The 10,437-nt window shown below is 65.4% G+C and overlaps 5 protein-coding genes across 5 annotated transcripts in view; 3 read left to right on the top strand and 2 right to left on the bottom strand.

The window, feature by feature from the left end:
• The window catches only part of F751_3321 (hypothetical protein), a gene marked incomplete at both ends in the record, with an annotated part of 3,111 nt that extends 1,855 nt beyond the window's left edge, over nucleotides 1–1,256 (top strand). The window contains 5 exons of the mRNA XM_011397698.1: nucleotides 223–305; nucleotides 422–438; nucleotides 530–657; nucleotides 870–939; nucleotides 1,154–1,256. Coding sequence (XP_011396000.1) covers nucleotides 223–305; nucleotides 422–438; nucleotides 530–657; nucleotides 870–939; nucleotides 1,154–1,256 — 401 coding nt within the window. The remainder of the gene's footprint in view (nucleotides 1–222; nucleotides 306–421; nucleotides 439–529; nucleotides 658–869; nucleotides 940–1,153) is intronic.
• A 395-nt stretch (nucleotides 1,257–1,651) lies between these two features.
• On the bottom strand, nucleotides 1,652–2,764 carry F751_3320 (hypothetical protein; the record flags this gene model as incomplete). The annotated part of the gene is made up of 1 exon (XM_011397697.1): nucleotides 1,652–2,764. The coding sequence occupies one exon, from the start codon at nucleotides 2,762–2,764 to the stop codon at nucleotides 1,652–1,654; it is 1,113 nt and encodes a 370-aa protein (XP_011395999.1).
• A 1,398-nt stretch (nucleotides 2,765–4,162) lies between these two features.
• F751_3319 (hypothetical protein) lies at nucleotides 4,163–4,660 on the top strand (the record flags this gene model as incomplete). The annotated part of the gene is made up of 1 exon (XM_011397696.1): nucleotides 4,163–4,660. The coding sequence occupies one exon, from the start codon at nucleotides 4,163–4,165 to the stop codon at nucleotides 4,658–4,660; it is 498 nt and encodes a 165-aa protein (XP_011395998.1).
• A 249-nt stretch (nucleotides 4,661–4,909) lies between these two features.
• F751_3318 (hypothetical protein) lies at nucleotides 4,910–7,862 on the bottom strand (the record flags this gene model as incomplete). Its single annotated transcript, XM_011397695.1, has 8 exons — nucleotides 4,910–5,042; nucleotides 5,314–5,555; nucleotides 6,294–6,405; nucleotides 6,585–6,691; nucleotides 6,844–6,911; nucleotides 7,051–7,413; nucleotides 7,575–7,719; nucleotides 7,803–7,862. 8 exons carry the CDS (start codon nucleotides 7,860–7,862, stop codon nucleotides 4,910–4,912), a joined length of 1,230 nt encoding a protein of 409 aa, XP_011395997.1.
• Nucleotides 7,863–9,544: 1,682 nt separating this feature from the next.
• The window catches only part of F751_3317 (putative E3 ubiquitin-protein ligase BAH1-like protein), a gene marked incomplete at both ends in the record, with an annotated part of 4,483 nt that continues 3,590 nt past the window's right edge, over nucleotides 9,545–10,437 (top strand). The window contains 3 exons of the mRNA XM_011397694.1: nucleotides 9,545–9,759; nucleotides 9,952–10,060; nucleotides 10,284–10,376. Coding sequence (XP_011395996.1) covers nucleotides 9,545–9,759; nucleotides 9,952–10,060; nucleotides 10,284–10,376 — 417 coding nt within the window. The remainder of the gene's footprint in view (nucleotides 9,760–9,951; nucleotides 10,061–10,283; nucleotides 10,377–10,437) is intronic.

Here is a 10,437-nt window from a genome sequence, read left to right as displayed (position 1 = left end):
GGGGAGGGGGCGAAGGGGGGGAGGGGGGCAGGATGCAACGCGGGCACGAGGGTGACCTGGAACAGGCGGCCTCCCTGCCCCCAGGTCCTGGCACGTAGCGTGCAGACCTCCAGGCGCCTGCTGTGCATTCCAGGCCATACACGGCGGCTGTGCTGCTGCTGGGCATGGCATTGGCAGCCCCTCCTTGTCCTAGAAACGCCACCCCCACCCTTCCCAAAACAGGCATGCCGCCCGGCATGCTCGTCCCCGGCGCCATGAATCCCATGCTCGCCGGCGTCTGGCCGGGGATGGGCGGGCCGGGGCAGGTCCGGCCCACACCGCCGCCGCCGGCCCACCTCCAGGCGCCCGGCGGCGGCGGCGGCGGCGGCGGCGGCGGCGGCGGCGGCGGCGGGCGAGGATAACAATGCGTCGCGCGGCGAAGGCCCTGGGGGCAGGTCGGTGCGGGTGCTGATCTGCCACCTGGCTCCCCACTCCGAAACTCAGGCGTGCATACGCCCAGACACCCCCCACTATCCTTCTGACCATGCAGGGCCACACCCGACGACCGCCCCGACATCATGTACATGAGCTACGACGAGTATGTGGAGACCTTTGAGTCGCTCAAGGGCCAGGACAAGGCCAAGGAGGGCAAGGCCGCGAGCGGCACGGAAGAGGAAGGTGGGTGGCGGCCCTCCATGGGGGTGGGGCATGATCGGCAGTGTGTGGGCAAGGAGATCCACTGCTTGTTGAATGAGGGCAAGCACAGGAGCTGGCACAGCAGCCCCTGGGTCCCTCGCATTGGCGAGACCGTTCTGGGCGCTGCAGTGTGCTGGTGGCGTCCAAATCCTTCAATGTGCCCGGACGACCCTGGCCCCTCCCCCTGGTTGCAGCCGAGAAGCCTAAGGCTGTGCAGTCGGCACAGCTGATGAGCGAGGAGGATTACCTGGAGCACTGCAGAAAGTGGGTCTTGCCTTGCGCTGGGTGATGTCGGTTTGGAAGAGGCTGTTGCAGGAGGTTGCCGGGCGATCCACATGTCAGGCCATGCATGCAGCGCCACCCCATTCTCCTGGGTGGCCGGCTTTGGGGCGGACGAGCCTGAACATTGAGCCGGAACCCCTTGGACTCGACCATCTCCCCTTCCCAGGCCCACCCCCTCGATCGTCCCTCCTGCCAGGTTCACGGCGGAGATGGGCTTGCCCTTTGACGAGGCTGTGGTGAGGCAGCACTATCACAACATGAAGGCGACCGTCGCGGCAGATGCCGTCGCAGCGGCATGATCCACTGGCATGCGGTGGGGCATGCTGCTTGCTCGGGACGTTGCAAATCTTGACGGAGCAAATTCCATGCTCCAATGTTGCAGTGTCATAAGAAGAATGAGAATAACAAAGGGGAATCGTTTTCAGGAAGAGTGGCGCTGCATCCCTGGGCGGCCCCACGCCGACTGCCAGGCGGAGGGACATGCACCGGGACTGCAGGGGCCCCTGAGATTTGTTGAGCAAGGACAAAGGTAGGCAAGTGAATATCATGGGGGGGGGGCCCATGCAACGCAAGGAACATGGTGTCATCACACATCCAAAATGTTGCCAGAAGGCCGACTGTTTGCTCTTGCGTCACACATACGCCCGTCTGCCGCTGTACTACACAAGAGGGGCTCCTGCCTGCGACCATGTGTCTAGACACCCGCGCCTTGTGGCTCGGCCTCCGCGCCTGCCGGCCCCGACCCTGCCTCCACCGGCCCCGGCTCGGCTCCCATGGAGGACGACCCATGATCATCTGCCTGCGCCAGCTCGGCCTCCACCGCCTCCAGCACCTCCTCCGTGCTCCAGGGCACCGGCATGCGGGCCACGTAGAAGGCGTCGCCGCCGGTGCGTGCCGCGCTGCCCATGCTCTCCGAGGTGATGGAGGGGAGGAAGGCGCGGCCCACCGCCGCTGCCAGCTCCAGGTCGTTGTCGTCGTCGCAGAGGAAGAGGGCGCGGGAGAGGTCGGCGCCCCAGCGCGCCGCCAGGTGGCGCGCGGCGCTGACCTTGCCGCTGGTGGCGGGGTAGACGTCCAGTGCGCCCAGGTTCCGGGCACAGGCCAGTGACCCCGGCAGCGACCCCGCAATCTCCGCCAGCGCGGCGGCGTCGCCCCGCACGCGGAAGGCGGTGGAGTAGCCGCGGCAGTCGAAATGCAGGCGCGCGTGGCGCGTGGAGCTGAGCGCGGCGAACAGTGTCCAGAGCGGGCCGCCGCGGCGCTCCGGCTTCATGGCCGCCGCCACGGCGGGGCCGGCGGCGGGCTCATGCGCGCCGCGCCAGGCATGGTCCTCGGTCAGCGGCGCCGCGGCGTGCGCGGCCCAGCCGACCGCGCCGGGGTAGAAGATGCGGCCCCCGCTCTCGCACACGTACGCGTCGGCGGCGGGGAGCAGGGGCAGGCGCTGGAGCAGGGTGCCCGCGCGGGCGCCGCTGATCAGCACTAGGCGCACGTCCTGCCGGGCCCTGAGACGGGCCAGGCGCTCGAAGATGGTGGTGGAGATGAATCCCTGGGAGCCGGAGGCGGTGGGCGGCAGGGGGAGCAGGTCCAGGGGTGCGGTCAGGGCCGAGCCGAGGGGTGGGGGGCTGGTCCGCCACAGACCCTCAGGGGAGGTGGTGGGGAAGAGGCCCACGTCCCGCAGGGTGTCCGTGTAGTGGATCAAAGTGCCATCCAGGTCGGAGAACAGGATGCGTGGGGGCAGGGAGCTGGGCTGGGGGGTAGGTACGGCATCCGCCGGTCCATGCACGGATGTATGGGCAGGGCTGGAGTCTGGCATGCGGGTGGGAAGGAAGCTGGGCAGGACTCCTAGGGTATTAGTAAATCGATATGGGGTGATTTGAGAAAGATTTGCAGAGGTCGTGCCCCTTTGGACAGAGCTGGACCACGACCATGATCTTGCGCGGGGCTCCCGGAAGCCCCCTCGAACCTCCCTCATAAAACCTGGCGCCGTACTGGAGATGCCGAATGGATCATCCACTTGAGTCATTCTGCAACGATAAATGGTGCACCGGCACCACGAATGCGTGTATTTTCCACTCAAATACGTTTGTTTCCGTCTCTCAGACCCTGCCCCGGTGTGTTCACCGACTCAGAATAGCTGCAGCTTGGCCGCCGGGCACCCGTGCACGGACCTCCTTGTGGCTTGCATCTAGTCCCGGGAGGCGCGAAATCCCATACATCTGCCTCCAACCCACAAGGGACCCCCATGCCTCCGGATGAGCACACCAGGAAGATCATCGGGGCCATGGGGGGGACGCTGCTGGGGGCTTGTGCCATGCCGCAAATCATCAGGCTGATCAGGACGAAGTCGGCGTCCGACATCTCATATGTCTTCCTCCTGGCGTACATCTTGGGCCTCTTCCTCACCTTCCTCTACCTGTTCTGGAAGAGGGCTCTCATCACCTGGATTTGCATCCTCATCCAACTAGGTCATGTGGATGCTGTTGGTGTGGGAGAAACTGTAGATCTGCTGCCGGAGGATATATCAGAGGGCATGGACATGCGCTGGCTCTGGGTCAAGTTTCTGGTTCGAATCACTTTCTTGCCAACACTCCTGCGCGCTGCATCGATTGGTTACAAGACTTCCCCATGCAGGGTCGGGAGTGGTGGTCCTCCTGGGCAAGGTATACCTGGAGGTGCTGTCCTCCAGCGCACGGAAGACCAGAAGGGAAGCCAGGGAGCAGCGGAGCCTGGCAAGGCAGGCGCAGGCTGGCATACCAGGGTCCCAGGTCTTCCTTGTGGAGCTGAGCACTTCACATGCGGAATAAGGTAGTATGAGGAGCCGTGTTCACCAAAAGTTGGCCCACGAGGTCCTCAAGCTGATTCCAAACTTGTACCAATTCCAGATGCATTGCCTGTTTCTTTGCGTCCCTTCAAGACTCTTGACCTCCCTCAGGCTCTCACGGAACTTGCTTGTGAGTCACTCTGGATGAGATGTTGAACGATCAGAGATCCGTTGCCAGGGCGCAACACCACGTGCGAGCTGAAGTTGTAGGGCCGTAGTGCCTGTGAGGTACAAGGCCCTACAATTCGTCACGCGTCGCCGTCTTTCCTGTAATCCACTTGTGGGGCCCGCGTGCCCAACACTCCGCCTTATGGATGCATCCCGACGGCTAACGTCGAGCCCCTTCCCACTCCCGACGCACTGAGCTGGACTGCATTGGCCCCTCGCGCCATGCCCGACCAGACGACTATCAATGTCATTGGGGCGGTGGGCGGTGTCGTTCTGTCTGCCTGCCTTCTTCCCCAGCTGTACCGGCTGTATCGCACCAGGAGTGCCCGTGACCTGGCCTACCCCTACCTCTTCGCCTACTGCATCGGCCTCTTCCTCACGTTTCTGTACCTCTTCTGGGAGGGCGCTATAGTAGCCTGGATCTGTGAGCTGGTGGAGCTGGGTGGAGCCCTGCTGGTGCTGAGCGCCAAGTACTACCTGGACTTTTATGGTCCCTACTCCAAGCGGGCCAAGGAGAGGGAGGAGGGCGAGGCCGGCGACGCGACCTCTGACGGCAGCAATCCCAGGTCCCTCCCCGGCCCCGCCCGGCTGTCCTTGACGTCCTGCAATGGCGACTTGGAGAGGGGAGCCTCCCCCCGTGCCCCGACCGATGTCGACGGGCTGGGACTGGGCGGCGTGACACACAAGCGCGACATTGGTTTGACGAAGCACGAGACGTGAGACCCACTTGGGTCAGTTCTTGCCACCCCTTGAAATCTGCCCAGGTGCTTGGCGCCTGCAATGCTGATGGCTTTGAGCCACGCCTTGCCATCATTCCACCCAGCTGCTCGTCTTCCAAGCTTTGATGGGCAGCCTGCACGCTGCCATCGTCTGTCCCCTCTCGCGAGCCCCCTTGCTCCACCACCTGCCGCCATCACCCCTGGCCCCTCGCCTATCTCTGGCACCCGTCACACATTCTCCTCCCCCTGCTCATGTGAGATTGCCTCGAAGTCCACCTAGATTTACAGACGGGTTCCTGGACAGGCAGCAGTCGCAGGACTGGTACAGGGAGTTTCGCCGGGGGTGTCGGGCCCGCAGTGTCGGCTCCTCAAAAAAGGGGTTCCTGGGTGCAGGCGCGGGGCCGGACACCGTGTCGGGGAGGGCTCTGGTGGAGTGCCGCTGGTTACCGGGCCTCCTGGTCAAGCGCAGTGCATGTCTCAGCTCTGGGAAAGGAGTGTGCCGCGGCGGGCCTCGCTGGTCGACTGGCGGCGCAGACTGCGGCGGCCGCCACCGCCGCGGCGTGATTTCCAAGGGCCGGCATCAGAACACGCGCGGCCCGTCCCCGCGCGCCTCAGGGCCGGCCGCCACCGCCGCCCCCCGTCATTTGCCAGTACAGCTGCGCGGCGAGGTAGGGGTTGACCCTGGGCAGCGCCTTGTGCACGGCCTGCCCGTCGGCGGGCGGCCGCTGCGCGCCGTGGTGGGGCACGGTGGGCATGGCCACGCCGCCGGCGTGCAGAAAGGAGGGCGGCAGCGCCGAGGGGTGCATCCAGGCGGCGTGGTGCGCCTCCGCCGCGGCGGCCTGTTGCGCGCGCTGGCGCGCCACCGCGGCCGAGAAGTAGGCGTTCAGCACCGCGTGCTCGTGCAGGCCGCCGGGAAGGGTGGAGGGGGGGGGGCGGCCGGGGGACGCGGGGCGGGCCGCGGCGCGCGGCGGCGCCTGGGCGTGCGGTGGCGCCTGAGGATGGCCCTGCGCCTGCGAGTGCCCGGGCCTCTGGGCGTGCCCCGGCGCATGCATGTGCCCTGACGCGTGCGCTGCCCAGGCCTGCGCCTGGGCGGGCGGGTGAGCAGCGGGCGGCGCGGCGGCGGGTGGCGGCGCGGCGGCCTCGCTGGCCGAGGAGTCGCAGGTGGAGGCGGGCGCCAGCGCGGTGCGGCGCCGCCGCTTCACGCGCGCCAGCGCGCTCCACAGCGCGTCCTCCTCGTCCTGGACTGGCGTGCTGCGCTGGCGCTGGGGTGGGGCGCAGGGCGCGGCGGCCTGCCTCGCGGTCGCGTGCCCCGCGCCCTGCGCGGCCGCCTGCCTCGCGGCCGTGCGCTGCGACCGCGGCGCCGGGGCAGGGGCTGGCGGCCCGAGCTCGGGTCCCCGAGGCGCCCGGCTCACCACGCCGGCATCCGCGCCCGAGTCCTGCCCGCCGGAGCGCAGCGCGCGGGGCGCGGGGCCGGTGTCGTCGCCCCGCCCCGCGCCCGCATCCGAGGAGGCGGGCCGGGGGTGCGCGGTGAGCTGCGCAGGGGGTGAGATTTGGAGCAGTGAGGCCAGCGCTGAGGAAGGGGAACCCGCGGCTCCAAGCGTCGAGCCACAGGCAGGTGCCCGCGGTAAACTCACCGTGTAGCTGAAGGGGTCCTTCCTCCCGCCGCGTCCCTCCCGCTGCAGCTCCCCCTCGGTGACCAGGCAGCGCAGCGCCTTGGAGGTGTCGGGGTTGTTCCCAAACTCTTGCCTGGCAGGGGGGAGGAGAAGGAGGGAGAGGGGGGGGGCAACGAGGATTGGGGTCAGAGTGTGTGCGGCGGGGCAGAGTGGGTGGGAGGGGTGGGATCTGGGTGACCACGGCGCGGCCTCGATCGGCGACCGACCCCTCCTCCCCCCCTTTTCGTATCCACAGTGCGCCACGTTTTCTACCTGAGCACGCGCTCCGGCACGCCCCGCATGCCGGCCGAGCGGTAGGAGACCTCGTGAATGGTGACGTACTCCAGGATGGAAAGTGCGGCCTGGCCGACGCGCGACGACTGCGGTGGTGGGAGGGGCCCAGGCGTGAGCTTCTGGGGATGGAGACCCTGATGGGTCAGAGGACCCAAGGGGGTTACCAAATGCCATGCTTGGACACTAGGAGGTCAAATTCCAACATCAACTACAGTGAAAGCCACCCTGCCCAGCTCACAAGGCTGTAGGTCTTGGGACACCGGGCGTCCCCGCCATCCTCGCCCATGCTGGGCTCCGCCATTGATCCTGCCCGTGTTTGGAGGTGTCAGTGAGACACCATGGAACCAGAGTGGTTCAGATCTGTGAGGGATTTCCTGTGACATTGCCACTCCACGAGCATACCTGGCATTCAACATCTCCATGAACTCAGCCCCCCAACCCTCACCCATGCGCTTGCGGGCGTCGTCCTCGTAGGAGAGGCGGCGGTGGGGCACGCCGGGCATGCCCTGGCCATCCACCCTTCCCAGTGCGCCCCCGGGCCCCGCCCCCTCCCAGGCCGGCCTGGAGGCGGGGTCGGGCTGCCGCTGCTCGACGCCCACGGCGCCGTCTGGCCCCGCCTGCGCGGCGGTCTGCTTGCCGTTGGCCAGCCAGGCCAGCGCCTCGGCGGCCTCAAAGTCCATGCTGGTCCGGACGGGCGCGGCGGCAGCTCCGGGGAGCAGGGGGCTTGTGGGCGTTTCGTCCCCGGCACGGTTGCGCGGCCGCAGCGGGGAGCGCTGGGTGCTCATCAGCGTGGCTGAGGCACTCACCGCTGTGGGGAAGGGCGGGGGGGGAGATGTGCGCAGGAGAAGGGGGGGGTAAAAACGAGGGTTCCCGTGATTGATGCAACACTGCACCCGTGAGCTTAAGCAGTCGCCAGATGCCATGGCAGTGCAGTCTTCCCCCTCACAAGCCCCGCCGCGCCAAGCCCACCATTGCAGAGTGGGTGCTCCCCTTCATAGTCGGGTGTGGGGGCTGGCATGGGGGAGGTGTTGCACCCCGAGGGCTCCGCCAGTGCAGCGAGTGTGCGGCCCGGGAGGGTGTGGTGGGCGCGGCCTGCGGCACTGACCTCCTCCACCTGCGTGGGCGGTGATAGGAGTCGGTACGGGGCCTCCCCATGGTGGACGCGGCACCGCCCAACCAGCCCCCTGGCGCACACACCTTGGGACCCGGCGCAAACATGGGCGACAGCTTCGCCGGGAAGCGACCGGGTTGGGCCATGGCTACCAACAGATGCCTGTGCGGGGGGTGCTGCGCGACGTGTCAGGGGGATGGCGAGGCATCGCGGAGCACTCCACAGTCATGGTACCAGGTGGCAAGCCAGGAGCCGGAGCCCCCGCCATGGTGGGCGACATGCCCTGCATCTCTCGAAGCACTCCGCAATTCGACCGCTGAGTCACCTGTCGCGGGTGTGTGCTTCCGTGTCGCGCCTCTGGCACCAGCGCAATCTTCGATCACTACCCTGTGCCTATTTGAAGCGATGTGAAGGGCGATCTGGGTACGGGCAGGGTCCGAGTTCAAGTGGGTGGGGGCCGGCGGTGTGGGCGGGGTGGGTCCGGGGAAGCGCAGACGACCCTCGTCACCGATGGCCTCCGCAATGCTGGATACGAATATCTGGGTCACAGCAGGGTGCCAGGGGGGTATGGGCTCCTCGCGGCGCCGGCTCCATGATTTGAAACCATCTGGCGGAGCGGGTGTTCCGATGGGAAAGGCGGGAAATGTTCGTGCCCGGCATGTGGGCGCCTGGATTGTTGTTGCCCGCAGCTGTCGTCCGGATATTTAAAGGGTGGTCAGCTTTCAGGAGCCCCACAATGGGATGAGCCCCTTGATGACCCCCATTGCAGGTATACCGAGCTGGGTTTTGAGGGGAAGAAGGGGAATTCCACAACACAGGAGGTTGTTTCCCCAGCAGTATCGCAGGTTAACAACAAGGGTACCCGGAATCATTGCAGCCGCCTTGCTGCTCACCTTGGAGTCTCCTGGCACCAAATTTAGTTCGAGATGACATTACATCGCATTCTGGTCTCAATTCACGTGGGAATTGTCTTGGCTACATTGCTGTAGCTGCCCCAACTCTGTGTGACAGGCAGGTCACAATGGAAAGTGTTGCACAAGGGACATGCCCAGTCCAAGTACCAAGGAGTCAGTATCAAATTTTTCCACCACTGAGGCTCCAGTACTCTTATGCATACCAAGCTGTTGTCAGGATGGGGTGGCTTGACTTGTGTTGTACTTAACATGGACCCCTGGGAGTGATTGGGCATCCATAATGAAGAAATCTATCATTTAGTGCATGAGTATATTCCTAAGAGCATTTGTCTTCCCGGGAGTAAGCAAAAGCTCTTGGAGGACTTGGATGGATGTCATCAATAGCCCACTGCACGGTCCTGAGCAGGCTGCCATGCCCCAGTGTGGCCCAAGAACACGATGTAGCGCATGGGTTTATTTTAAGAGACGAATGTGGGCCTGCCCTGGTGCAAGATGAGCATGTCTCCGAGTGGCCCCTCCTTGAACATCTAGCGGTGCCAGGGCGGTGGTCCACCTGGCGCATATCTCCCGCGCGGGTCTTGATGACGACCCTCCGCAGCACACCCGGTAATAAGTGTGGCCTTGGCGTCTTTCTCTCGAGATCATGGCTGCTTCACCTTGATCATCGATATCACGACGGGGCTGGTGCAACCGCCTGGGTGATGTCCCAGACACACTCCCACGCCACCCCCTGTTCCCCTTCCGGAGTGGATGCCCGGCGTCCCTGGCGCCCTGATTAGGAAGGCAGAAAGGGGTGTAAGATCATGAAATTCGCGCGATACATTCAAGGATTGGAGCACGACTGTCCGCCTGAGTGGGCGGGCAAGTTTTTGAGGTAGGTCAGGATATGCGCGGGGATATGCTTTGTGGATGAGATGGGCCCGGTTCGCCGTCCATCGCCGAACCCTCAGCTACGAAATGTGTCGCACAGGTACAAGGAGTTGAAGAAGCTGCTGAAGCCCCTCTCTTCCGAGCAGTCTCAAGAAAATGGCGGACCGGAAGCTGGGGAGCAGGCACTCGGTCCCGCTGCCGAGCATGACGAGGAGGTGTTCTTCAGCACCTTACGGGCTCAGATGAAGGTGGTGGACAGGTAGGTCTGCGTACAAGCGATGGTGGAGGAGGTCAGGCAGGCGGCATGGAGGCGCATGTGCATGCATGGACATGCATACGCATGCCCTTCCCGTGCAGTTGCGTGATCGGTAGTGCGGCAGCCTTGCATCGCCCCACCGCACTCCCTGCCAGCATGGTCGTCACCCCTGCCTCCGATGTGCCCGCCCCGCAGGCAGTTCCAGAAGCAAGCCTGGGCCACCATCACCGCTTTCGAGCGCTCCCAGTTCCGCAACCCCGCCCTCTGCTTCCTCTGCGTGTTTCGATGGAGGACTGCTGACAAGGTGGGCGTCCAGAGCGTGCCTGGGAGGGGACGGGCATGGAACAAGCACCGGTGCTCCAGAGCAGGTGCCAGGCTGCTGTGCTTGGCGGCGTGCTTGGCTTGCAGCCTGGCAAGGAGCAGGGATGCCTCTGAGCATGCTCACATCGCAGCTCGCCCCTCCGCGCAAGTCTGCTCCACCCCCACTCCCCCCACCCTCCCGGGCACCCGTCCCTGCGCCCCTGCAGAACTCCCGGCTGGCTCAGCAGGCCTATTGGTGCATGAAATTCGCCAAGGCCAACGCCGTAGCGCTGCGGAAGATCCTCAAGAAACACGACAAGGTCGCCCGCAACCTGCGCGGACGACAGTTTCTGCAGGCAAGTCAGCCTCGCTGCCTTTCCT

Source organism: Auxenochlorella protothecoides, assembly GCF_000733215.1.
Source record: "Auxenochlorella protothecoides strain 0710 unplaced genomic scaffold scaffold36, whole genome shotgun sequence".
In the NCBI taxonomy this organism is placed as follows: domain Eukaryota; kingdom Viridiplantae; phylum Chlorophyta; class Trebouxiophyceae; order Chlorellales; family Chlorellaceae; genus Auxenochlorella; species Auxenochlorella protothecoides.
Note: the sequence above shows the minus strand (reverse complement) of the source record. Positions and strands in the feature narration are given on the sequence as shown.